The sequence below is a fragment of the Batrachochytrium dendrobatidis genome, assembly GCF_000203795.2.
Source record: "Batrachochytrium dendrobatidis JAM81 unplaced genomic scaffold BATDEscaffold_1, whole genome shotgun sequence".
NCBI classification, from domain to species: domain Eukaryota; kingdom Fungi; phylum Chytridiomycota; class Chytridiomycetes; order Rhizophydiales; genus Batrachochytrium; species Batrachochytrium dendrobatidis.
Genome location: NW_006281099.1, coordinates 100,211 through 125,084, shown reverse-complemented (window position 1 = coordinate 125,084; position 24,874 = coordinate 100,211). Strand labels below are relative to the sequence as shown.

Here is a 24,874-nt window from a genome sequence, read left to right as displayed (position 1 = left end):
GAGAACAACGTATCATTGGATACTCTCAACATCAGATGCACGCCTTGGTGTCTGACATTGATCACTATAATGAATATGTGCCATGGTGCACTGCATCTCGCACTCTTTATCGATCTCCGTCCGTATCTGCAACTCACACACTCACTGCTGAACTTCAGGTGGGGTTCCAAGCTTTCAGTGAGTCCTACATATCAACCGTCACTGTGACTTCACCCACATCTGTTCGTGCAGTTGCGTCGGATTCGGCCATGTTCAAAACTCTCATCAACGAGTGGAAGTTTATACCCATTTCTCAATTACATCCACATGCATCCAAATCCTCATTATCATCAGACGAGCGATCGTGTATTGTTGATTTTTATGTCGCATTCGAGTTTAGGAATGCCATCTATGCCCAAGCATCCAAGCTATTTCTTGACGAAGTAAGCAAATCAATGGTTACGGCTTTTGCTGATAGGGCAAGAGTGGTATATGGGTCACCAGCACGCGCATCTATCAAGTTATCATAGTATAGATGTGCATCGTGTAGGTTTAATCGAGATGAATCACTTTATTTATACGGATTTCAATTTGAGCTATACTTGGATTTGACGATATTGCGGCAGAAAAAGACTTAAATCTAGCGGCTTGTCAACATCAAACTGCTCACGAGTGTGTTTTTTGGGAATCGGTAGTTCAAGGTGATGTGCTGGCAGCGGTTTATTAAAAAAGTATGGATCCAGCAATGCCTATTGGTTTATTTTGTTAAAGGGTTGTCCCGATTATCCATATAATTAGATGAGTTGTCAAAAATGAAACCAGTATTTTGACCAGATAATTAAAGTTTACCTTTTGAGCCGAGATACGCAAAACACTGGCGTACACAAGAAACTTTTTCAGTAAACGGATTGCCTCTGCAGATGCATCAGGACATACTTTTTCTAAAACAACCAATGGCAAAGAGGGAAACTGGATCTTTCCATAATCAGGCAACGTCTCGAGCTCCTGTTGGTTTCAAAAAACAAGTTGTACTATCTGTCAGCATCTGACAGTATCTGACAATCAACAAGTGAGACTCAATTAAACTGACAATCTTAACAAGGAAACATTCAAATTGTACTTACAGGCCAGATTTCTTTTGTTGGGGTTCCAAGGATACCAATGACACAGTATAGCTGATCAATGTCATTCTGTCCAGGAAAAAGTGGTGAATGGTTCAACAGTTCACCAAAAATGCATCCAACAGCCCATAGATCCACGCCAGTGTCATAAACTCGTGCACCATACAGGAGCTCTGGAGCACGATACCATCTGGTGAAAGTTTATCAGAAATATTCAATGCTCTGCACATTTACAACATCAAATATGTACCTAGTAGCGACTTGATGGCTATAAGGTCGTCCAGAAACATCAGACGAATAAACTCTAGCCAAGCCAAAATCGGCCAGTTTTAAGATTCCAGTGGATGAAATAAGCAGATTTGCTGGCTTGAGATCTCTGTGCATAATGGAGTTTTTGTGACAATATGCCACTCCCTTCAAGAGCATGAGCATATATGCTTTAATTTGAGCTTCTGTGAGTGGTTTACTGGCATTACGCAATACCTCTGCTAGGTCACTGAGCATGTATTCGAATACAAGAACAACTCCTGTGCCTGATGGAAACACCTCGCGCAGCTTAACTACCTTGAATATCAATGTCAGCACACTATATGATGTCTGTTGCTAGTAGATTTCAACAACTCCAATGTACATGTTGCAGAATATAAACTCACATTTTGATGGTCTATTTCTTGAAGCGCTTTGATTTCTCTCAAGATACTGTTGGGTATACCATGCTCCAACTTGCGCAAAGGGACCTTTTTGAGTGCTACCACCTCTCCTGTTTCAATATATGTTGCCTTGAGTACTACTCCATGAGCACCTTCTCCAATCTAAAACTGAGTGAGTTTAACCCTAACCCTTTTGTTGATGATATCATTGTCCGGATATACGGTACTGATACTACTCACCTTTTCTACTTCTCGGTATCTGTCCATAGAGTAACCACAATACTAATGAGATCCAGTGCTGGAACGCGAAGTTTACAAGATAAACTTGCAATTCAAAAAACTCATCAGTCATAATGGTTATAAAAATAAATCACTCATTGTCCATCTACAGCCGTATTCACTTAGAATGGAACACTTGTATTTATCTTGCAGTTGAAATCTCGTTGCTTCAGATATTGCTTGTTTGGTAGAAGTTCTCGACTCGGTGCTTGGAATTACCCAGTAATCAAAACTACTTTTTGTATAATATCAATGATTCAGAGTAAAGTATCTTTCCAGCCAGAACAAACCTCAGTTTTATAAACTGTTGAATTGGGAAATTTCTTTACATGGCGTTACCAAAATTTTGAATGCAAAATGAACTGTAGGCTCGTTGGTCGACATATAAACATCCAGTTTGTCAGAAAACTACTGCCTTTATCGATAAATCCAAAGGCAAATAGTATTTTTCTGTTCACACTTCAAGGACTTGATTGTGTTTATTTGCATCCACCTTGTCGCTGGCTTTCGACGCAGCTGCTCAAAAAACATCCGATTGGATATGGCCGACCTCGACAACGAGTTCTGTCGTCATCGCATTCTTTCCGGTCCAGTAAACGACCTCCAGTAAGAATAATTGCATACTCCAAAGGAGTTGATAAATCCAAGGCTTCTTCAGCTTCCAGTACAGATGTATCTGCTCAGGTTGAACCACTGCTTTATTTACCCAACCCAAATGATCAAAATGATGGCAATGTACTTGTCAATCAAGATTCATTTAATACTTGGATCTCTGACCTTCCATTATCTCAGAATCAACAACCGGATGATCAATATGATCTTAAAACTGCATGGGAAACTCATGGATCGCCAAGTACTCTACATACCACACCCGACGTTTCGCTAAAAAACTCGCAATTGACTGATTGGTCTAAAATAGATATCAGCGAGCAGTTCAAGCTACTTTTGAATCTGCTCGAAGCCCATATAAACTCACCATCAGAGCATATCCCTGATTTTGATGTTTTGCATGAGAGGACTCATGGCGAGTTCTCATTGTTCACACCATTGGAATCACAATCTACAACCAACCATGTCTTATCTCCTGATTATCATTCAACAAACACGTCTGATTCTACAAGTGAGCTGCAATCTAGTATGGCTCAAGATCCATGGATTTTGTACAAATCACTAACGCTCGATTTCAATGCATTGCAATGTGTTCCAAGAAAACTATTCACAATGTTGCTTCGCTATGCAGCACACACAAAACAAACACCGGGAGCATGTATGGATCATATCAATGCGTTGATGCAGGATATGGGTCAGTGTAATATTGTTCCAACCGAGTCTGAATGGAGACTGGTTATTTGGGCTTACATCAAGTCTGAATCACTGAGTCACGTTGAAACAATTATCCAGCAGAGTAATGGATGGTGTTTACTTTTTGATCATATTGACCATGCTAGATTGACTGGTGCATTGGATGAAAAAATGCAAGTAGAATCCTATGCATTATCATCGCGGGCTCAGTTTTTTAGAATTCTTGCACAGGCATTGGTATCTATTGGCGCAACGAGTCAAGTGCAGATGCTGGTGGATGCACTTTGCGATGCAAAAGACTTTACTCAAGTCTCGGGATATAAAAACATTAATACTGCAGATATGTTCGAGGCTTTGATTGAGCTGTTTCATCACTTGCAGAAACCAGAGTACTCCATGGCAGCCTTGTTGGCGATGCAATCTGAAGGGCTGACTCCAACCGAACAGTGCTACTTGAGTATATTTCAGTCGCTTCTTAAATCCAAGCAACCCGATCATCCCATTTTAAACAAACACAACAGATTGACATTTCTTCAGAAAAATCAATCAGCCATAGATACTGCTAAACACATATTTGGCTTTTACTCTAGTATTCCAAGCAATCAACTTACACTGTCTATTTTATCAGCAGCTCTTGACATTGTTCCGCACTATCCCTCACAGGAATTTATAACCCGAATATGGTACGATCTCGAGTCATTTTCAGACGCACCTCAATCACCCATTTACTGGACTCTGTGTAGACTCTGTATGATGTTTCCTGTCAAATCGGATGGGTATTTGCTTGCATTTGATATTTTTCGAGCACTACTTGCAAGGCGCGATTTGATTCCTGATCCTCTTGATGCCAGCGTTCATGAGCAGTTTATAAATATGTACATGGAGTTTCAATTAATGCCACTTTTTACTCAGCACCTGATGATGCTAAGACGACTCAAGATACGTATTGGATATGATATGTGTATACGAATGCACAGGCATATTTCATCGCAGCATCATCGATTTTATCTAAGAGTGTATATGCGGGAAGTGGGATGGCCCAGTCCTCCTAGACAATTTAAATAACAAGTTTAGATTATGGTTTAAAATTTGCAAGTTTGATGTTTACGACTTTACTTTGAATTCAAAATGCAATTTCAGATTACAGCAAGCCAATTACGGTGAGTTGGCTGATTCACATTTCCACCGTCACGATTGAGCTTTATATATGTTTATTAACGATTACAGTATGATTGGATTGTTATCAAGAGTGAGCTCTGTTCTTAATCGAGATGCAACAAACTATGGCAAAAAACATCTTGTTGATAACAATTTGGAAACATGTTGGAATTCTGACCAAGTAAAGTATCATTGCCATGCATTTAGCCAATCATTTTAAAAGGTGGATTGCTTATTGGGTTGTGTTGGAATAGGGAAGTCCACAGTGGATCCAAGTAGATTCAACAAGTGATCAAGAGCCTATCCAGCCTACAAGCATCAGACTTATGTTCCAAGGAGGATTTGCAGGCAAAGAGTGTGAGCTACTGGGCCAACCTTTGACACCTGCAGATGCAACATCAACAGAATGGCATCGGATCATGAAGTTTTATCCAGAGGACATCAACACGCTGCAAGAGTTTCCGATTGCCCAGCCAACGCATGGATATAAAAAGATCAAAGTAGTGTTTATGAACAGCACAGACTTTTATGGCCGAGTGACAGTGTACCAATTCAATATAATTAGCTGATGGATCGGATCCGCACTTGTACATGGAATGTGTTTATAAATAGGAATCTGGGATGACAATATAATGTGTTTAGATTTTTCCAAGAACCAGTTGTTGGAGTGTTGATTGTGGATTAGCCAAAGGTTTAATCAACTCTTTGGGTTCAGCAGTTTTCCCAACAAGTTGTCACATTTTGCTAGAGAATGTCATTCAAAATCAACTGGCCAGAGTTCTCTGATGAGTTTCTGGACCAGGCCAAGAGTCAACTGACTGTTGCTCTCAACAATGGTGGCATGCCTGATAATATTGTTGGTCGCATTGAAGTAAAGGAACTAGATATGGGAACAAAGGTATAAGCGACCTGCATGCTGGCTATATGTTATCAACAGGGAATTTCTTGCAGTGGATTTTTACCATGGCTACTATGGTGCATCATAATACTATAAGCCCAATTGAAACCAGCTCCTTACTCACATGAATTGTTCTTGATGTTGACTGTCCAATCGAATGGTTCAAATATACTGCAAATGGTATACTATTGGCCTGCTACTCGACGATAGCCTCCCGATCTGGAAATCCTTGAAATAGGAGAATTGGCTGAAGATCGATTCAAAGGAATATTCAAGCTTGGATATAGTGGTGATGCATTCATTCTCATCAAGACAAAAGTGCAGTAAAGATACTTTGTATTGGACTTGCCGTGCTAATCCAGTTTAAAACATGATTGATCATCCTGACCAGTTTGTGTAAATACAATCTATTCCATCTAGGCAAACCCATTGACAACTCCATTGCGACAGCGCACGTTGAATGCCAGAAATACTATGCTAGCAGCGCAACAGCCCTTTGTTGTCCCAATGGAGATCCGTATTAGCAATGTAAAACTTCGAGGCATTATTGTTCTTGTGGTTGATAAGGAGCGAGGTATTACGCTTGTCTTCAAGAACGATCCACTCGAGCGCGTTGATGTAAATTCGACATTCGATAACATCCCAAATATTAGAAAGTTTTTGCAGACGCAGATCGAAGCTCAATTAAGGAATCTATTTCAGAATGATTTGCCACAGATGGTGCATAATTTATCGCTCGTAGTTTTGAATCAACAGGCGGCGGATACTGCAAAAGCTAAAGCAGAGGCTAAACTGTCTAGATCATACGGTTCCAGGAGTAGTCGGGCCAGTGAGCAGGGGTACGATGACAGACAGGAGTATCAATCTAAAGTGAATGGGGTTGCAGGCAATCCGCCCATGTACTATGATCCTTCTGCTTATGAGCTTGAAAGCATGGATAGATATGCACAGGATCGTACACATTTAAACAAAAACTATGCAGACATCAGACAGCAACACGACTCGTCATTTCGTAGGAATGGGCCTTATACTTCCCAGCAAAAATGGAGCGGAAATGAGTCTGTGGAAAAAGATGGATATACTTTGGACCAAGAATCTGAAAATGAAGGGTATGTGTTGTACAGAAGCCTGTCACAAACTGGCATTCCTGAAGCTGCCGAGCTCGGGCTTACGCACGTATTTTTGCAAGAAGCACAACAGAAATCTGAAGGTGGAATAGCAACTTTACCCACTAGAAATGCAAAGGTACAATCCCCCAAGCGTAGCAGTCTTTTAGTCGATATACCAACCTCTCAAAGCCAATCATCTGTATCAGCTGCCATGTCTGGATTTACAATCAGTTCTAGTATTGATGGCCGCGTTACTCCAAACCTAGCATCTAATGTTCAGTTTCACTACCCACCCCATTTAGCTGCTGGATCTATTACAAACGTTGGTCTTTCTAGCGAGTATCATCGTATGGCTATATACGGAGGATCGTTATTTTCACCTCCCTCCTCGACTACTCCAGGTCTTCGCTTTACAGCTCATCCGATTTTTCCTAAACAAGCAACAGATCAAATGTCAAATGCAGAAGAATCTCGACAAAATGAACAGAGTCAGCAAGGTACATCTTCAAAGCTACACGATGGATCGAGAATTCCATCTGTATCAGTATTTAAGACTCAATCACGCCGCAACCATGAAAGTTCTGTAATAATTGATCACTCATTGTCCAACACTGACGATGCTCTTTCTGTGCAATCGTCTCCTGCTGTTTTTGCTGAAGGAACTCATATGTACCGAAAAGGCCAGGTGCAACACGGGACAGTATGGCATCGTCCTATACAAGAGCCAGATCGACAATTTCTTGCACCTCCACAACAACGATTGCCTCACTCTAATCGGCATGGACATCATGACACGTCGCGTCATCGACAAAATAGCAAGAATCGTCATGAAACACCCATGGTTTCGCCTCAACGTGGTGATGAATCTGTTCAACCACTTCAAGGAAACCTCAGCCAACGCACTTATAATCAGAATGGTCAGCGTTTGAGAAACTCGAAGGATTTTATGCCCAACACAGGTGGCAGTCAGACTCGATATCGGTCACGAGAAAATTCTGTTACATCAATAGCGTCAATGCCTCTATCATCTCGACAGGGCAAGTATGCTTCTCCAGATCGAAGCGAGTTTGGACATGGACAGCATCATCGTAATCGTCAGAATAGCGATTTTGATCAAGATGCAGGTGGTAGTGCTCAAAGTTTATGTGAACATGAAGTGCATCCATCTCATTCAGAAACACCACATCATGTAGTACTCCAACCTTCTGACAACGAAGTTGCAGCACATTTGGCCAATCTGATGAATTCCAACCACACGATATCCCCATACACACATGATCTAGAGCATTATACATATCGAGCAGCCACATCAACATCCTTTAATGGTGCCACAAATACAATACCACATCGAGGACAAAACGGAGTGTCCCCTTGCAATTCATTTGCCGCTTTGCCACAGCAAGATGGGCTTGAAACTCGATCCATGAGTGGGCTAAGTGTGACATCGCATGGCTTTTCATACTCAGGATCGAGACATGTCAAACGAAGAGCGATTGCTAGAACTGTAAGGACTATTCGTATTCCAAGCGACATCACTGTTCCTGGACTATCATCACGGTCTGGATCTCTGGTGCGTGGAGGTGGTATTGGACGATCTAATGCAGATACGAATCCCAACCACGACAATACGGAAGGACATAGTAATGGTGGATCTATAAAGTAATCATATTATTAAACTTGTGTTGTGCCAGATTGAAGATGTATATTCTGGCTGAGAAAGTATACCAAAACAATAGCTTTTATTATAGCATTTCCCAATTCATCAACATCCTTGGGTTGCACATGCTTGACTGCTTTCAAAGTATGCGGTGGATAGTTTAAAACAAGCCAAATCATAAAAGCCAGGGCTCTTGACAAGAGTGTCAATGAGCAGCAGTCTCCATGCCCAAATGTTTCAAAAACCCGTTTGTAGCACGACGACATTGTTCAAAGTTTAGCTGGAATCCATCCATTTCACCATAATATGGATCTATAATGATATGGCCATCATTACTCAGGGTCTTGTGAGGATCAAAAAACCCAAGCAGCTGCACCTGAGTCTTGCAGCCACTAGGCATCATGGACTTTACGTTGGACACGTTGGCATCATCCATACACAGAATCCAGTCAAACTTTTCAAAATCAGCCAGAGTGAGTTGACGTCCTTTGTGATTGACAGTTACTCCATTTTTATGGCATGTGTCAGTGGATCTCCTATCTGGAAGTTCGCCAATATGGTATGGTCCTGTACCAGCAGAATCAATGCATGAAAAATGTGCATCCAGCTTTCGCTCTGCAACAATATGTTTAAAAGTTGCCTCGGCTATAGATTGCAAACAAAAGGTTGTTAGAAAACAAGGATGCTTATGGTATGAATGTCAACGGCTTTACCCATTGGGCTACGGCAAATGTTTCCTATTTAAGCCAGAGATAGAGGTTAGCAGGCAATACATTGACTAGTAAAGTAGCGTGTATATGACATACCAAGACAGACGAACAGAACGGAAACAGGCTTGTTATTGATCTTGGTGTTTGGCTTGGTTGGAGGCATTTTAGTAGTCGAATGAGATTTCAAAAGTCGAGTATATAATGGAAATGGGGGCAAAGAAGCAAGTTTAAATATGCGGATCTGGTGGAGATCTGACATGGATTTACAGTGGAAAAGCATAATCATGCTTTATGTACGCCACTTTCATAGATCCACGCCATGCAAGACCAACCACTCGAGTAGTCAGCAACAACTCAATCGTATGGTCAATGTTTCAGCTGGTCGTGTACAGCGACGTTGTGTTGGTCTGTATGAGTATATTCACGTGACTATAGTTAAGATTTGACTTGAACACGTGAACGATACTTTGAATTAAACTTGAGCTATCGAGCTTTTGATCTCGTTACCAACACAACTTCTTCATGTCGTACGTAGATGGCTTGACTATGCATCCATCCATGTTTCCAAGCATGCATCATCAACCTACTAACTTTAACTTGGATTTTAAAACTATATAGCAGCAAAGTTCAGCCCTCTGCGGTCCGTACCTCGGTCCAGTCCATCATGGACCATGCCATCAATGTTAAGCCTCGTCAGTTTGTCGAGACCGTCGAACTTCAGATTGGTCTCAAGAACTACGATCCCCAGCGTGACAAGCGTTTCTCTGGAACTGTCGTTCTTCCCAATATCCCCAAGCCCAAGATGAAGCTCTGCATTCTTGCCGATGCTGCCCACATTGATCAGGCCAAGGCTATTGCTCTTGACTTCATGTCTGTTGACGATCTCAAGAAACTCAACAAGAACAAGAAAATGATCAAGAAACTTGCTAAAAAGTACGATGCTTTCCTTGCCTCTGAGGCTTTGATCAAGCAGATTCCCCGTTTGCTTGGTCCCGGTCTATCCAAGGCTGGTAAATTCCCCACTCCCGTCTCTCACACTGACAATCTCGAGGATAAGATCAAGGAGATCAAATCCACCATCAAGTTCCAGTTGAAGAAGGTGCTTTGCCTTGGTGTTGCTGTCGGTCATGTTCAGATGACTGAGGACATGTTGGTTACCAACATCATGATGTCTATCAATTTCCTCGTTTCCCTGCTCAAAAAGAACTGGCAGAATGTCAAGTCGTTGTTTATCAAGACTTCCATGGGAAAACCTGTCCGTATCTACTAGACAGTTTTTTTTAGCTCTAACAGATTCTGTGTATGGGCTATTTTTAAGTAATGTGCATGTCTAGGCTTTTGAAGGATCATTTATCTATTCTTTTGTCTTGACAGCCACTACTTGTGCTAGCTTTGCGCATCACCAACACATGTCTTTAAGATGTGTGCCTTGGGAGCTGGACTAAATGAAGTATTGTTGAACTTTTCGAAATGTGTTTATATTTTTGTCAAGAATCTGTCCAAGTGAATTAGAATGGGAATCTATTAATGCAAGTAACATTCGTTTTATGGCCGTATTGACATAAAGCGAAGCAATTGTGTCCATCTCGAGTCACTATTTTGCTTTGGAATATACAATGGTTGAATATTCGTCACTTTACTAGAAATTGACTGTTCCAAACGGTGACCATCCTATGATGCACACAATCAAACTGTAGTTTTAAACTGAGATGGTCCTCATTTGGCATAACCATACATTGTACAATTACCAGATTCATTCGTTGCAATCCAAAATCAAGTTTGATGTAACCCAAACCTCGAATACGCTCTAGTTCAAAAAGGCAAGACAACAGTCGTTTTTGGATCAATCATCAAAAAACCAGTAAGGTGTCAAGAAACTCTGAACAACACTATCCAGTAAATATAACGAGTTATCATTTCATGATGGTTTATTATATGTTGACACTTGTTGGTGTTTCATTTATGCGAATACGGTAGTATTAAGACAATAAGCTTTTTATACCATTACATCGCCATAACACCGACAACACATATACTGATGAATGCAACATAAATCATTGAATGGGTGTGATGGGTGTCAGCAGCACTGACGATGGGCTCATTCTGACTGAAAATGGGTGGAGCTTGTGGAACAATTTGGGTTGGTTCGGGGTTAGTAGTATGTCTAACCCAATAGGATGATGTTGTTGCTACTTTTTCGATAGGCCATACAGATCTGGCTTTGCATTTACGCGGTTTAGTTTTCCATGTAGATGTAGGCCAAACAGACGAGCTTGTCCATGTCATGGGTGTATTGGTATTCTCCAAAGTAGTAGTGGCAGTCCAAGTGTTGGGTAAACTTTCACCCCAAGTGCTGGATGAGCTTTCACCCCAAGTACTGGATGAACTTTCACTCCAAGTGCTGGATGGGCTTTCACTCCAAGTACTGGGTAGACTTTCACCCCAAGTACTAGTAGCAGTAGGAGACGGATCTACTTGTCGATTTGGAATAGAAACTGGAGCGATGGGTGTATCGATATCTCGATCAGGATTCGAAGCATCAGCGGGCCATTTTTTGACTGGCTGATCATCATCATTATAACACTGAATATCAATATACTCGAATTGTGCAGAAATGGCTTTTTCAGATCCCCAAGGAATTGGACCACCTCCCCATCGAGAAGTGCCTTTGTCTGGAGAAGATCCAGCATCCCAAACTGAAACTTGTACGCGTGATGGAGTAGTAGGAAACCAATACTCTCCTGGAGGTGTCATGGGAGATAAAGAACTTGTACGATCAAGTTTGCGACGTTGAGTGCCATCAACTGACCAAGTAAGTGAATCATGTTTCCAGTCAATCGTATACTCGTGCCATTGGGACGTATCGGTGAGATTTTCTGATGTGCTATGGACTCCAAACTCTTGAATGCCCTTATAAAACACATTGGTTTGTGCAACGTTGGTCTCACTTCCGACCATTTCCCTACAATTTTGTAATGTTGACAAGGCAGTAAGGTTGGTTAAATTAAACATGTGGACAGAAAGTCAAAATAAACAAGCACATTTACCAATCAATTTCGTCTTTACTTTCAGACATGGTAATGAATGTCGTGATGGCTCCAGCATATGGGACGGCTTTAATGCGAGCTGTAATGCGGCCATATAGCATATATCGACTTGACGAAATTCGAGTTCCAGTAGCAGTGGCATTATCATTTTTAGTTAGACTGAGGGTAACACCACCACCTTCCATAAACTATGGATTAAGTAGCATGGTTGAATTAGAATAACAATGAATACATGGTTTGTAATCATGTCAAAAGCAGTAGATTTACCTTGACATTTTGAGGAGCATAATCAATGGTTGTATCTGTCGAGACAATATTTATAATCGAAGGAGGAAATGCAGGCATATCGACATGCATTGGCACCTTACTGGTGCGCTTTTCATCAAATGTGATGCGACCCGTTATGCAGTTTCCTTGAGTGCTAGGATCAGCCATGACGGTCAAAATAAGCTTGGCAGCCAACAGCGTCAGCGCGAATACAGGTGACAGAGAGTACATTGATTTAATACAGATCTGAAGGATTTCCAACAAGGATAGTCGAGGGTAAATACAGTGTTTTAAAGGATTATTCTAGTGCATTTTCCGATGATAGTATCAGATAATTCGTGGCACTTGGCCGCATTAACGTCAAACCTTAATCTTTAAGAGCGGAGTTTAGGTTGTGGCACATGCCAAGACTTTATTGCAAGACGGTCAGATATGGCAATGCTTAAAGGTTTGCTTGGTAATGAGCATCAATATCTTGCTATTCTAGAGTGAGGAAATGTTGAACAGATTGGAGATGAACAGACCAGCATTGATTAGGCGTGGTCGGATTTATGGATACCTGAACCTGTTTTCAAAACAGTCAGTTTGGACATTTTTACAGTCATATTTACGTAAGATGAAAACGTTTGTATTTATCTTGCAATTATATTTTACTCCAGAATAAGCAATGGTTGGATATTTGTTCCGCTTTCCTACTAGAAATGGATTGCTTCTTGTATAAAAGTTGTGTTGTATTCTAATCCGATGCATCCTAGTTCAAGAAAACAAAGATTGCAGTCGGAAATACAACTGCTGTTTTCATGATCACTCGATACTTGTAATGTTTGGGGTTTCAGAGCAGTGTTTCCAGTAAGATTGGCAACAATCAAACATGACTGTTTTCATGTATTTTGACTCGATTATTTATTCCATTTTACGTGAATAACGGCTGTAAATGAGAGGAGTTCCAGATCAAGACATTGAAATACACTTGCAGCAAACTGCCAAAATACTTCAGAATGAATATATATGTAAGATATTCAATCTGCATTGAGTCCAATGGGCTGTTGAGATGTTTATTTACTATCAGTTATCCATTCACCCTGGCTCATGTGTTTATCATTCTGTAGCCATGCAAAGCGACTTTCAAGCAATCGAGGTACTCAATATAGCTGCCAAGGATAAATATGTAGACATGAGCAAAACTGCACAGAAACTGCTATCACATACTAATGTGTTACATCACAACTGTAAGTGGCTATTGGTATTGAAGTGGTTTATTGGCCGTTTTTGTACTTGAATATCTAATAACGCCAGAGATAGATGAGCACTTGGATGGGCGTATTCGACAAATCAGTGACCTAGAAAGATCGGTTACTCAACTAGAAACTCTTGTTACAGAACTAACTGCACATTTAAAGAGAGTTCAGATTTACTTGAATTCAACCCAGTGATTGATGTTGGAATAAAATTGATTTATAACGTGTCCTCAGGATATTGAAATTCAAGTGATATTGAAAGTGACTTGATGTTTTGAACTGCACAACTACAGGATTTTCAAATATGGTGCGTCACTGTTCTACTACACCGTCTATGCATGCATCTACTATGTCTATTGATGGTTGATTCATCCATCCATGCATGCATGAGACCTATCAGGACACTGTTTGCTAACCACTTTATTGGATTGCTTTTTAAAATGGATCAACACTACCAGGCTGGAGCAAAGAAGGTTCGTTCTATGCTAGAATGTATACACCTACAGTAATGGTTTGACTGGTTCTAAATGGTATAGGTAGATCACTAACATGGTTTTGCGAGTATAGAAGTGGTCAAAGGGCCGTGTCAAGGACAAGTTCAACAACGCTGTTGTGTTTGATAAGCCTACCTATGAGAAGCTTTACAAAGAGGTTCCTACTTTCAAGCTTGTGACCACATCTATTTTGGTCGATCGTCTTCGCATCAACGGCTCTCTTGCTCGTGCTGCTATTCGTGAGCTTGAGTCCAAGGGTCTCATTCGTGTTGTTTCTTGCCATGGTTCTCAAGGCATCTACACTCGTGCGACCAAGGTACTTTTGGCTTTGGTATATAGTTGGTGATGAGACCATGAACCTAACATTTTATTTTGCTATATTTGATTAGGCCGAGGATGCTGAAGAAGAGTCCAAGGAGAAGACTACCAAGTCCAAAATGGTTGTTGACGAGGAGTAATTTTTTAAATGTACGAATTTCTCACAGCCTATATTGATCATTGTGTATTCCATTACGGTTTGGACTGAGTTGGGTTGGCTAGGGTATTTAAAAGTAATGTTGGGAATGGTTGATGTACCAGCTTTTTCATTTATGTTTAGCTTGTTGGTTAGATAAAATGTTTTTCAAGCCGCATAAACTCTAGATTTAGATCAGTAATGACAAGATATACATATGACAAACATTGACTGGATAGATTACAAGCGGAGAGTTGATTAATACAGAAGCGGAGTTTACCGACTTGTGGTTTATAAAGCCTGACTGTTGAGCAGCTGAATGGGGTCATATTAACTTAGACTAGTTCGTATATTAGATTTCGAGCTGTTCAGTCTGTAGAGTGCCGCTTACTTAGCCACCATCCAGTCTGACTTGGTTTATTCAAATAGGCTTTTAGTTGCCATCTCGACCGCCCATTCCCTTTCAGCTGAATTTAGTCGTAATTTAAAGCTTAATCTTTGTATATTTCAACTACGCCATCCAAGCCCTCATTACTCAATTGATTCAAGCTGGGCATCTTTAATCAGTTTTGTCTTCAAATTCGGCACCACATTACATTTTACTATAATTTTATTGACCGCGGACAGTATTAGAGATGAGAGGAATTAAGCCATGTGCGTCAAGAACCCACTTACCAAGCGTAAGTTTGTACATGTCAAGTTCGTTTTATACCCTGGATACTCGAAGCATAGGAATATGTGCCAGCTCATCTGCAATGACTTTCCACTTGGATTGAAATAGACATGCATGTTTGCTTTTACTTTATTTCTGCTGTTGGCCAAATTCAAATTCATGCCATGTTACTAGAAACCAAAAATGGTAGTTGTGGCCATGAGCACTTTCAACTGCTGTTACACCTTGCTCTGTGTAATATCCGCTCCTGCGTACTCAACTACCAGTTCGTTTGCTTGTTCAATTTATGCTACTCCAAATCTAATCTATCCACATGACCAATGTTTGGCTTTTATATTTTGACTATGAAGGCTTTACTCTTTTTCTGTATCACCATCATTCGTGGCTAATCTGCTCTTTTGAATGCATCTAGACAGAAATATGGGCTCCGTTGGACTCGCAAACACCAATGTCTTCATCGGCTTTAAATTCGACTGTTTCTTTTAACGAGGCATATACAGCATCCGTTCCATCATTAGCGACTAATATCCCAATGGCAACAATGTACTGTCCAGGTAAAAACTAGATGCTGGATCCAGATGGATAGTGACTTGTCATGTATATTTTATTCGGTCGAATTTATACGATGTTGACTGAAACAGTATTCAACTCGGATGTATTGTTAATTCGAGCCAACAGTATTGTCTATTCCAACCCATTCGGTTGTTCATGAGACTCGAATGCATGTGCTTGATTTAAAGGGCATTGCTGGTTTTGTTTATTTTCAGCATGGATACTTTGTCTAACGCTTGGTATGTGGATATTAGAATCATTGGCATCAACCTATCCGTTGCCACGAAAAAATCCAGTCATCAACAAATTAACAATTAAAATTCCCAAAGCAAAGTTACAGTCTGATCAAATGGTTACTAATTTAGACGACCAGCATTTACAGCTGCTATCTGGCAGCACCATAGCTTCCGATGATACATATATGCCATTTGATACCGATATAGAAATGCAAAGTATACACGCAACTCCAACTCTTCCCAACCCAATGACCATGCCTCTTATCTCACCTACATCAACCGATTCCATCCAAACCCCAACTGGAATGATGCCATCGGTATTTTCTTTTAGTCCTTCATCGTTGCTCACTACACAACGATCGCGTAAGGAATTGTTGAGTCGACTGCAACGACGATATCGTGTGCTTGACTTGTATCGTGGAAGTATTATTGCAAATGGCGAGATCAGCATGTCGTTGGATTCACCTAGTGGTAGTATTTTATCCGCCGGAGCCTTTCCTGCGGCTGCCATGAAGATCAATCTCGCTAGAATAGAGAGGTTTGATCCTGTATTAAATCTCAAGTACTTTTATTTATATCTTGACTATGCCGTACACGATCCTGAAGAGGAGGTAATGCGTTGCTTAAGGTCTAGATGAAAAAGTGTTGCTTATGCATGTCAAATGGATATTAACAGTTATGAAGATATTATAGACACCACGGCACCAACTTGCACAATTTGCTGGCATTTCTGAGCACGAAACTATCAAAGAGTTGAATATCTCATTAATACCTTGCATTCGGTTTCCCATTCTTCAAACATTATTTGCTAGATCCAATCACTCTGTCGAGTTTTATCTATTGCGCGTAAGTTGATTTTACTAAACATTGCAATGATCCGTATCGATTCCATCTCATCTTGATTCATACATCTATAGGTTGATTTGGACATGTTTCTTCTTCATCACGGCGAATTTAAAAATATTTTAATCTTTGAATCAAAGCGTACCATGCAAATTGAATGCACAACAAGTGTATACTCTTTTGGAAAACGTATATTGGAAACTATCCAACCACAAACGCCTGAGCTATCACCTGTCTCAACATGGCTGTACCAATTTGACTATGTAAAGGAGTTTTTTACAGCGTTTTTAAATGGATTTCAATTTTTAGAAGGTGAAGAGGAGGCTCGAATGGCGATTGAGAACCTGAGTATTATGCAGGTTTGTCTTGACATTGAATTCAAACTTGTTGAATCGGTCAAATTGACATTTTATTTGTATTTTTGTAGACGTTTGAAGAGGTTGATGTCGATACAACCCATCGCAGTCTGATATCGTGTATTTCATACGAATTTCAATGTGGTGGAAGTGGTAACGTGGAGATGTTTCGACTTCAAGGAGAATAGATGAAATAAAAACATTCACGGCTGGTGATAACGGGATGAGAATGAAGACTTTCAAACTCGAGTCTTTGTGAGTTGGTTCTTGTCATTGGTATTTTTGTAGAAACTGCCGCGATTAGATTTTGGATGGACTATTGTGTTTGACAGTATGGTTGTATATCTGTACTCTTAAAATCTAAATATTGAACTGAACGAATGAGGGGTTTTATTTTTAAAGCCATGAGATAATTGTCTTGGTTTGAATAAAGACTGCGATTGCACCAACAAGATGGGTTTATGGATGAGATGGATAAGGGCTGTTCAGTCTGCGAATCGGTTTTATTTTTACTACAGCGATTTCAAGTATTGCTAATACAATGGCCAGCCGTTCATTCACTATCAGAGTGCCAGCCTCTACTGCCAATCTAGGGCCAGGGTTTGATGTTCTCGGATTAGGACTATCAATGTACTTGACACTCACAGTAACTATTCCAACTCAAGGATTAGATGAGCAGCACCCGTTCCAAATGGTATTGACTTATTCAGGTGATAGTCCATCGACAGTCTCGCTTGATCCAACCAAGAACCTTATTAGTCAGATAGCCATGTATGTTGCATCAGCTCATATGAAGTCGTTGCCCAACAACATAAGCATTCATATTGACAATCCAATTCCGCTGGGAAGGGGATTGGGATCATCAGGAGCGGCTGTAGTTGCAGGGGTTGTTCTTGCCAACACATGCTGTCAGTTGGGAATGACTACTTGTGATATACTCGATTATGCTTGTTTGATTGAAGGACATCCAGACAATGTTGCAGCATCGCTTGTAGGAGGATTAGTGACGTGCTATCTTGGACAGGATATTGCCAGTCAAGTCCAACAACTGCAATCTCAACCCAATCTGTTTACACCCAATCAGCATGTATCTGTAAAGGACAGTGATTTGATTCCACGACCTCCTGCAGGTGGAGCAGTGATGCATCGCAAGCTCAAGATATCGCAGATGATCAAGGTAGTTGTAGGCATACCAGAATTTAAACTGGCGACACATACTGCGCGTAGTGTACTGCCAGCCACGTATTGCCGATCTGATGTGGTGTACAATATGCAACATTTGGCAATGCTTGTTCATGCGTTGGGGGATGACATACCCAATGCAAAAGTTGTGAGCAGTGCCATGCAGGATAAAGTTCACCAGCCATACCGCCAGATGTTGGTGCCGGGACTGGAGCAAGTGCTGCAATTAACAGAAAAAGAGCTTCCAGGTTTACTGGGAGTTTGTCTATCTGGTGCAGGACCTACAGTGCTTGCTCTAGCCACGGCCAACTTTGATGCAATTGGACAGCTGATTGTACAAAAGTTTGAGGCCCAAAAGGATGCACAAGGACATCAGATCCAGGCGAGATATCTCGTACTGGATGTTGATCATCAAGGGATTGTTGTAAGCGATCGATGAGATTATTAATAAACTCTTGACTATTGCTTTCATGTGGATGAGTATTTTACACCACGTGCTTGGAATGGTTTGAAACATTTTGCCTTTTATTAACCAGCTAAAGTCGAGTTGGTCCAATTCTATTAACATTTCATTCGTTGGATTAATCCTGCCATGGCTCCTGTTTACAGTGACCTGATATCCTTACTGACAGCCTTTGGCACTAATATTGCCATTTCTGCTGGTAAGTCGGTGTTTCAATGCATTGTTTTTTTTGCATTCGCAGAATAATTGTCACTACAGATGATCAAACAGCAGGATGAAGAGTGCATCGTCTGAGTTGGAATTCTGTGCTCTGTCAATCACCCAATTGCACTGTCACTTCAATCTGTTTTAGTCTTACTCTTCCACTATGACTTGCTATCTATCAAATAGCTGTTGTTCCACTCCTGCTTTGAATTCAGTTCTTTCCCCTATTGATGGAGTATTCTAAACATTGGGTTTAGAATGGATTGATGTGGCAGTGATGGCTATGATGTTGTTGCACATTTGTTTGGTCTGTCGTGGCTATGTTTTACTCAAGTATACTAATTGCGGCATGAATTCCTCGACTTCACCTGGATTCATATTGCCAGTTTTATCCATCCACATAACTTGACTGTATATCCATGTTTGAAATCCTAATCCACATGAAACAAGTAAATCTTACCAAGTCATGCTGTAATTTTGTTATTTTGTAGCACTTATTGTTGGTTTCTCCTTACTTCGAACTACAAACAAAAATGTATATGAGCCACGGCTAAAATTTGCCGAGGAAGAGTTGAGTATTTGATTTGAATGCTATACAATAGGCTGAATATAGAATGTCGGGCATTTTGGCTCATTCCTGTAAATATCTAGTAAGCGGCCACAACCACTCAGTGCAAGCCCCGTTTCTTGGATCAAACCGTCTTTTTTTACTGATGAGCTTGAACTTGTCGGTAAAATTGGTCTTGATGCTGTCATGTTTTTACGATTCATCAACGTCCTCGTTCGACTTTTTGTCGGCACAACAATCTTGGCAATTATCCTCTGCGCAGTTAATTTCCACGCTCCAAACATCGATCCTCCTATATTTTCTCCTGGATCCGATAATGATGGTGCAAATCCTGCATTCAATCCTAGTTTGACCCTGTTTAGTATTTCCAACATGGTCAATGCCGAATCCCAGTTATTCTACATTCCTGCATTTTTCGCGTGGATAATTTCTATTTATGCCTATTGTAAGTTTTGATGGGTCTGTAGCATATTTATACGCCGACTTTTTGGCTAACCTTTGCGTTGTAGATTTACTCTACACAACTTGGTTGGAGTATATCAAATTACGAAAGGCATACTTTTCCAGCCCAGATTACCTCAATAGTTTCTACAGTCGTTGTGTACTCGTGACAGATGTATCTGAACATATGAGCAAGGAGGGCGTGCTGGAAGACTTTATCAAAAGTGCTGATCTGTCTTACCCGCCCAGCCAAATCTTGAGGGGCCGTGATTTTACAACTCTTCCACAGCTGATGAAAGCACATACCGAAGCTACGTTTGCTCTTGAAGCGGTTTTTGTAAAATGTAAATATTCAATGCTTTTCGTTGATTTTTCAAGTATTACACAGCACTGATTTGCTAATATTTTATTGGAATCTTGTATGCTTTAATAGATTTGAAGGATCCATACAACTTGCCAAGTGAACGTCCTACCCACAAGATTGGAGGATATTTGTTTCATTTGATTGACGGTAAAAAGGTAGATTCGATTGACTATTACGGCAAAGAAATTCGACGCCTTGAAAGCGAAATCTACGAAATGCGGTCCAAGGGTGATGATTATTACAAGGCCAACTCGTCGGCATTTATAAGCTTTGATTCCATCAAAGGTGCCCATTCGGCTGCAAACAAACTTGCTGGTTTCATCAAAACCACTATGCGAACCCAGATGATTGCACCGCCTCGCTTCAAGGTTAGTCCTAATTTTGAACATTTGATTTGGGAAAACGTCGGTGTCATGTCGGCCATTCGCAACACCCGTCGTTTAATTGCATTCGGTATGCTGGCTGCCATTACTATTGGATGGACCTTTTTTCAAGCATTTTTGGGCACTCTTGTCACTATCGAAAGCATTTCCGCCTATTCTCCTGGAATTGCCAATTTTATCAGTCGAAACCAAGGTCTCAATGTTATCGTAAAATCTTTTGTTGGTCCTGGTCTGGTTGCGTTGAGTAATATCTTGCTCCCCATGGCCCTGCGCGTTGTAGCCCGTACTCAAGGCGTTGTTTCGGGCCCAGGCGTTGAAAAGTCTGTACTCTACAAATACTTTGTCTTTCAAGTTTACAATCAGCTGATTATCAACGTGGTGGGCATCACTGGTGTCAAGAGTATATGGACTGCACTTACAGCTGGATCTGTTTCAAACAATCTGATCTGGCAGCAGGTTGCTACAGATATTGTCGCTCGTGGAAATGTAGTACTTTTGTATATTATTGCTGGTTACACCAGTTACGGTGTCGAGATTATTCAAGGCGCTCCTTTGGTGATTGGATACATCAAGCGCAAATACTTTACTCTTACTCCCCGACAAGAATATGAGCTGAATGACGAGCCTGCCTTTGACTTTATGATCACGTATGGTTTCTTGACTCTTGTGGCTCTTATCGGGCTTGGATACGCTGTCATTGCCCCCATTATTGTTCCGTTTGTCACTGTTTTGTTCTTGCTGGCTTATGTGGTCATGAAGTACCAGTTACTTTACGTGTACGAGGTGAAGCAGGAAACTGGCGGAACATGGTGGCCCAAGGTTTTCAACATCATGTGCTTTATTGTTGGTGCATTCCAACTCATGACATTTGGATCGATTGTGGTCACTTCTGCAGTCAAATCTTCCACTGGAAATGGCAAATCGCAGAGTATGATTGTTGTCGTGCTGGTGTTTATCACTATTGCATTTTACTTGTTTTGCTCGTTCTACCTTGCACCAAGGGCTGCCTATGTATCAAAGCGACATTCTGCTGCATTTTTACCGCTTATAGACCATCGCGACGGGTCTACCACTGCAGTAGACGATCGAGGAAATTCTGCTACCACTGTGGCTGACCCAGAAAGTGGTGCTGAACATGAGGCTCGCAAGAGTGCTGTTTCTGACAAGAATGCTCTTGCCAATCGTCTCTTTAACCCAGCCATGGTAAAGCCTTTGGTAAAAGTATGGGTTGCACCTCAAAGCAAATCCATGCTGCACACCTTTTACCATCCTGACTATCTTGACCTGGTGGACTATGTTCGCAAAACCAAAGTAGGCGAGTCGCGAGATCAATATGTTACTATTGCCAAAAATCTTAAAAAGCGTATGCAAAGCTTCCAGTCTGATCGATCTAGTCAGCGCGTAGCTTCTCGCAATGGCAGTGCTGATGCAGAAGCTGGACGAGGTGAAGGACCACCAGAAGATGAACCTATTGTGCTTACACCTTCTGAATCGGTTGTAGAAGGTCTTGACCGTATTGATTTTCAAGGAAGGTACACGGTAGTAACGCCTGAACCCATGTCCTTTGATGGATATGGAAAAGATGTATCCGATGCTTACGAGATGCGTGCATTGGTTGATAGCAAGGGTGAAACTAATACACATGTATTGCAAAAACGTTAGATTTTCTGATCATCATTCATGAACACTCTTGTTTCATTTGAAACCATATTGCGATACTGTCTTGCAGCTATTCGATCTACTACGACTGCTGTTTTTAATTATCTGAATTTCCAAACTTAATGAAACCCAGTTTAAATCTTGATTGTTGGCCACTAAGTGTGCAATATCTGAATTAAAACTCGTATATTAAAACAAACTCTACTTTAGATGTTGATGCAATACATTTATTTGTCGAGAGTGAATCAAAGTTGGTAGCAGCGAATGTTGGGAGTTTAAAAGCAATTAGATTTATGTCATGGATGCGCAATGCGATATCGAATGTGGTTTAAAAGGATTCAAATATTGGTTGTATAAACTCGATGACCCATCTTGTCTACATCCACCAATAGATTATATCCCATCAAAAACTCCTACTCCAAATCATCATCATTTACATCCTCAGAGGAAGCAGTGGGTTCTGGACCAAATTCTGATCCATCGGAATCAAGCGATTTCTTTGGTTTGGATTTTTTAATTTTAGACCAACGGCGTTTAAAATTATCGCCACATGTCTTGCATTGACGCTTGATGCCTTTTTTTGGTTTTTGAGTAGGTTCATCGCATTCAAGGTCGCCTAGTAAAAGCTTGCCTGATGGGCAAATGCCTGTATTTTCAAAGCCAAAAGGATCTTCCTGTTGTGATTCAGGAGGGATTTCTTGTGATTCAGAATGAACTTGTTGTTGTGATTCAGAAGAATCTCCCTGTTGTGATGTAGAGGGAATTTCCTGTGATTCAGGGGGAATTTCTTGTGAACCAGAATGAACTTCTTGTTCTGAGTCGGAGGGAATTTCTTGTTCTGAGCCAGAGAGACCACCTCGACGTATACCACAACGATTGCCTCGACGCATACCACAATTTCCTCCTCGGCGTAAACCAGGACCATTTCTACGTAAACCAGGAGGACCATTTCTACGTAAACCAGGAGGACCATTTCGGCACGGACCACGATTGCCTTTTCCAGCTCGACAAATAAAACCGTTGTTCTTTCTTTGAAATGGAGAAGGACCCAACTCTTCATTTAAATCATCAGGCGTCTCAGTAGTAGCTGGAGGTTCACTAGAACTAGGACTTGATGGTCCCGAACTATTTGAGGGACTCTGAGAATCATCTGTATCTCCACGACGCTGTAAAACGACAAATGCGGTATTGTCACTTTTTTCGATCACTACTGCTACTGCCGAAGCAGTCAACAAACAAACTGTATATGCCAGTGCAAATTTCATGATGATTGAGAATATTGACAATCCGTTCGAGTCCTGCTCAGTATTTATATTGTTTCTAAATGCTTCATCGGGCGGTTGTTCAACTAGGGCTAGGGCTGGACACCAACTATCACATATACAAGAATGTGCTTTTTAAACTATGCTCAAGCTTTGTAATATTGCTTTCTGGAGCACAATCTTTTTGACAAATGGCAGAATGAATCGTTTTGAGATTGTTCATCTCTCCATTCACCGAATAGGTTGTCTGCCTCTACAATTGATCGTCGTCTTTGTTAATGGTGTCAGATTTTGACTGCTTTATGGTCGTTAGGGTTGTCCAACATCTGTCAGGGTGATCAATATTTAGGAATTGATTAGCATAAAAAGCGGAACACAATTTATAGCCCTTGTGACACATACACCAAGCAACGGTCATCTACACCCATTCTATTGCAGCCATATTCACGTAAAATGAAACACTATTGCAGTGTTTATTGAGAAGTTGGGATGTCTATTACAGCAATCCATTCCTGATAGGAGAGTACAATGAATATTCGATCATTGCTTATTCCAAAGCAAGAAGTGATCACAACATCCGTCATACGATGCACACACAACCAACCTACAGCTTTGAACGTGCTTTCTTTTAGTAGCCATACATTACACAGTTGACAAGTTTTTAGGATACAATAAAAGTGAGTTTCTTGACATCAAAACAGTCGAACCAAATATTTGAATTACAACAAGTGAACCCAGTTTCATGCAGGTATATTTGCTCATGGTTGAAAACACAGGTTTTCCGTTTCAGAAATGCGACTGCTGTTTCCATGTCGATCATTCAATATTGCAATGTTTGGTTTGGATGAAAGAATCGTAGCTTGAACAGGGCTTGAATGCATGATACAGTGGTAATAGTTGCAGATAGTTTTTCATTCTCTTTGCCACCAGCCGAGTGTTGTGCACAACAGCGCGATGCATAGTTTGTAAATGTAGTTGCTTGGCTAAACCAGCTGCCATTTAGAGTTGGTATGGCAGCGTGATGTTTGAGCTAGTATATCAAGATATTTATTTTTTTGACAAGGATATCTATCGGCATATTTTCTAGAGTGCTTGATTCATTCTGATTGGTGATTGATAGGAACTTTGTGATGCAATTTGAATGTATGATGATGCAATGTGATACCAACAAGATTCAAGAATCTTTATTTGGCTTTGCATTGTAAACAAGAGTTTGAAATTGAATAATCAACAGCCACGTGATCCATATAAAAAACTAGAGTGTTTTGCCAGATGTGATGAAAGTCCATTGCACTAGACACATTTGCGAATAGACAACCCATTAA

At 40.8% G+C, this 24,874-nt stretch overlaps 13 protein-coding genes across 13 annotated transcripts; 9 read left to right on the top strand and 4 right to left on the bottom strand.

Moving 5' to 3' along the window:
* Positions 1–35: 35 nt before the first annotated feature.
* On the top strand, positions 36–509 carry BATDEDRAFT_21169 (uncharacterized protein; the record flags this gene model as incomplete). Its single annotated transcript, XM_006675151.1, has 1 exon — positions 36–509. The coding sequence occupies one exon, from the start codon at positions 36–38 to the stop codon at positions 507–509; it is 474 nt and encodes a 157-aa protein (XP_006675214.1).
* A 66-nt stretch (positions 510–575) lies between these two features.
* On the bottom strand, positions 576–2,017 carry BATDEDRAFT_85661 (uncharacterized protein; the record flags this gene model as incomplete). Its single annotated transcript, XM_006675852.1, has 6 exons — positions 576–728; positions 829–984; positions 1,104–1,290; positions 1,351–1,664; positions 1,754–1,912; positions 1,991–2,017. The coding sequence occupies 6 exons, from the start codon at positions 2,015–2,017 to the stop codon at positions 576–578; spliced, it is 996 nt and encodes a 331-aa protein (XP_006675915.1).
* Positions 2,018–2,386: 369 nt separating this feature from the next.
* BATDEDRAFT_85632 (uncharacterized protein) lies at positions 2,387–4,396 on the top strand (the record flags this gene model as incomplete). The annotated part of the gene is made up of 1 exon (XM_006676145.1): positions 2,387–4,396. One exon carries the CDS (start codon positions 2,387–2,389, stop codon positions 4,394–4,396), a length of 2,010 nt encoding a protein of 669 aa, XP_006676208.1.
* A 163-nt stretch (positions 4,397–4,559) lies between these two features.
* On the top strand, positions 4,560–5,058 carry BATDEDRAFT_9248 (uncharacterized protein; the record flags this gene model as incomplete). The annotated part of the gene is made up of 2 exons (XM_006675032.1): positions 4,560–4,670; positions 4,744–5,058. The coding sequence occupies 2 exons, from the start codon at positions 4,560–4,562 to the stop codon at positions 5,056–5,058; spliced, it is 426 nt and encodes a 141-aa protein (XP_006675095.1).
* A 182-nt stretch (positions 5,059–5,240) lies between these two features.
* BATDEDRAFT_18160 (uncharacterized protein) lies at positions 5,241–6,288 on the top strand (the record flags this gene model as incomplete). The annotated part of the gene is made up of 3 exons (XM_006675088.1): positions 5,241–5,387; positions 5,598–5,711; positions 5,808–6,288. Coding segments are annotated over 3 exons (741 nt in total), but the record flags the coding sequence as incomplete, so codon positions are not given.
* A 2,070-nt stretch (positions 6,289–8,358) lies between these two features.
* On the bottom strand, positions 8,359–9,026 carry BATDEDRAFT_85660 (tyrosine protein phosphatase LTP1; the record flags this gene model as incomplete). Its single annotated transcript, XM_006675851.1, has 3 exons — positions 8,359–8,798; positions 8,867–8,890; positions 8,960–9,026. 3 exons carry the CDS (start codon positions 9,024–9,026, stop codon positions 8,359–8,361), a joined length of 531 nt encoding a protein of 176 aa, XP_006675914.1.
* A 94-nt stretch (positions 9,027–9,120) lies between these two features.
* On the top strand, positions 9,121–10,331 carry BATDEDRAFT_33873 (uncharacterized protein; the record flags this gene model as incomplete). Its single annotated transcript, XM_006675616.1, has 2 exons — positions 9,121–9,272; positions 9,482–10,331. The coding sequence occupies 2 exons, from the start codon at positions 9,121–9,123 to the stop codon at positions 10,131–10,133; spliced, it is 804 nt and encodes a 267-aa protein (XP_006675679.1). The 3' UTR covers positions 10,134–10,331.
* Positions 10,332–10,806: 475 nt separating this feature from the next.
* Positions 10,807–12,413, bottom strand: BATDEDRAFT_84458 (uncharacterized protein). Its single transcript, XM_006675850.1, has 3 exons — positions 12,178–12,413; positions 11,911–12,098; positions 10,807–11,825 (listed from the first exon to the last, which is right to left on the bottom strand). Exons 1-3 carry the CDS (start codon positions 12,406–12,408, stop codon positions 10,868–10,870), a joined length of 1,377 nt encoding a protein of 458 aa, XP_006675913.1. The 5' UTR covers positions 12,409–12,413; the 3' UTR covers positions 10,807–10,867.
* A 1,569-nt stretch (positions 12,414–13,982) lies between these two features.
* Positions 13,983–14,255, top strand: BATDEDRAFT_8403 (uncharacterized protein; the record flags this gene model as incomplete). The annotated part of the gene is made up of 1 exon (XM_006674935.1): positions 13,983–14,255. A coding segment is annotated over one exon (273 nt), but the record flags the coding sequence as incomplete, so codon positions are not given.
* A 760-nt stretch (positions 14,256–15,015) lies between these two features.
* BATDEDRAFT_85636 (uncharacterized protein) lies at positions 15,016–17,211 on the top strand (the record flags this gene model as incomplete). The annotated part of the gene is made up of 7 exons (XM_006676144.1): positions 15,016–15,043; positions 15,211–15,305; positions 15,449–15,590; positions 15,843–16,435; positions 16,518–16,670; positions 16,742–17,026; positions 17,095–17,211. 7 exons carry the CDS (start codon positions 15,016–15,018, stop codon positions 17,209–17,211), a joined length of 1,413 nt encoding a protein of 470 aa, XP_006676207.1.
* Positions 17,212–17,709: 498 nt separating this feature from the next.
* On the top strand, positions 17,710–18,678 carry BATDEDRAFT_36327 (homoserine kinase). Its single transcript, XM_006675766.1, has one exon. It carries the CDS (start codon positions 17,715–17,717, stop codon positions 18,642–18,644), a length of 930 nt encoding a protein of 309 aa, XP_006675829.1. The 5' UTR covers positions 17,710–17,714; the 3' UTR covers positions 18,645–18,678.
* A 96-nt stretch (positions 18,679–18,774) lies between these two features.
* On the top strand, positions 18,775–22,477 carry BATDEDRAFT_33870 (uncharacterized protein). Its single transcript, XM_006675615.1, has 5 exons — positions 18,775–18,867; positions 19,364–19,442; positions 19,524–19,885; positions 19,950–20,225; positions 20,315–22,477. The coding sequence occupies exons 1-5, from the start codon at positions 18,798–18,800 to the stop codon at positions 22,288–22,290; spliced, it is 2,763 nt and encodes a 920-aa protein (XP_006675678.1). The 5' UTR covers positions 18,775–18,797; the 3' UTR covers positions 22,291–22,477.
* A 223-nt stretch (positions 22,478–22,700) lies between these two features.
* On the bottom strand, positions 22,701–23,552 carry BATDEDRAFT_85659 (uncharacterized protein; the record flags this gene model as incomplete). Its single annotated transcript, XM_006675849.1, has 1 exon — positions 22,701–23,552. The coding sequence occupies one exon, from the start codon at positions 23,550–23,552 to the stop codon at positions 22,701–22,703; it is 852 nt and encodes a 283-aa protein (XP_006675912.1).
* Between the last annotated feature and the right edge of the window lie 1,322 nt (positions 23,553–24,874).

Bases quoted from the DNA above. Each gene is read 5' to 3' on its own strand.
- BATDEDRAFT_36327 (XM_006675766.1), top strand. From the start codon at position 17,715: ATGGTATTGACTTATTCAGGTGATAGTCCATCGACAGTCTCGCTTGAT.
- BATDEDRAFT_84458 (XM_006675850.1), bottom strand. From the start codon at position 12,408: ATGTACTCTCTGTCACCTGTATTCGCGCTGACGCTGTTGGCTGCCAAG. The intron at 12,099-12,177 runs GTAAATCTACTG...CTTAATCCATAG, and splicing joins ATGCTCCTCAAAATGTCAAG to TTTATGGAAGGTGGTGGTGT. The intron at 11,826-11,910 runs GTAAATGTGCTT...ACAAAATTGTAG, and splicing joins AGTAAAGACGAAATTGATTG to GGAAATGGTCGGAAGTGAGA.
- BATDEDRAFT_33870 (XM_006675615.1), top strand. From the start codon at position 18,798: ATGGCTCCTGTTTACAGTGACCTGATATCCTTACTGACAGCCTTTGGC. The intron at 19,443-19,523 runs GTTGAGTATTTG...GTAAATATCTAG, and splicing joins CTAAAATTTGCCGAGGAAGA to TAAGCGGCCACAACCACTCA. The intron at 19,886-19,949 runs GTAAGTTTTGAT...TTTGCGTTGTAG, and splicing joins AATTTCTATTTATGCCTATT to ATTTACTCTACACAACTTGG.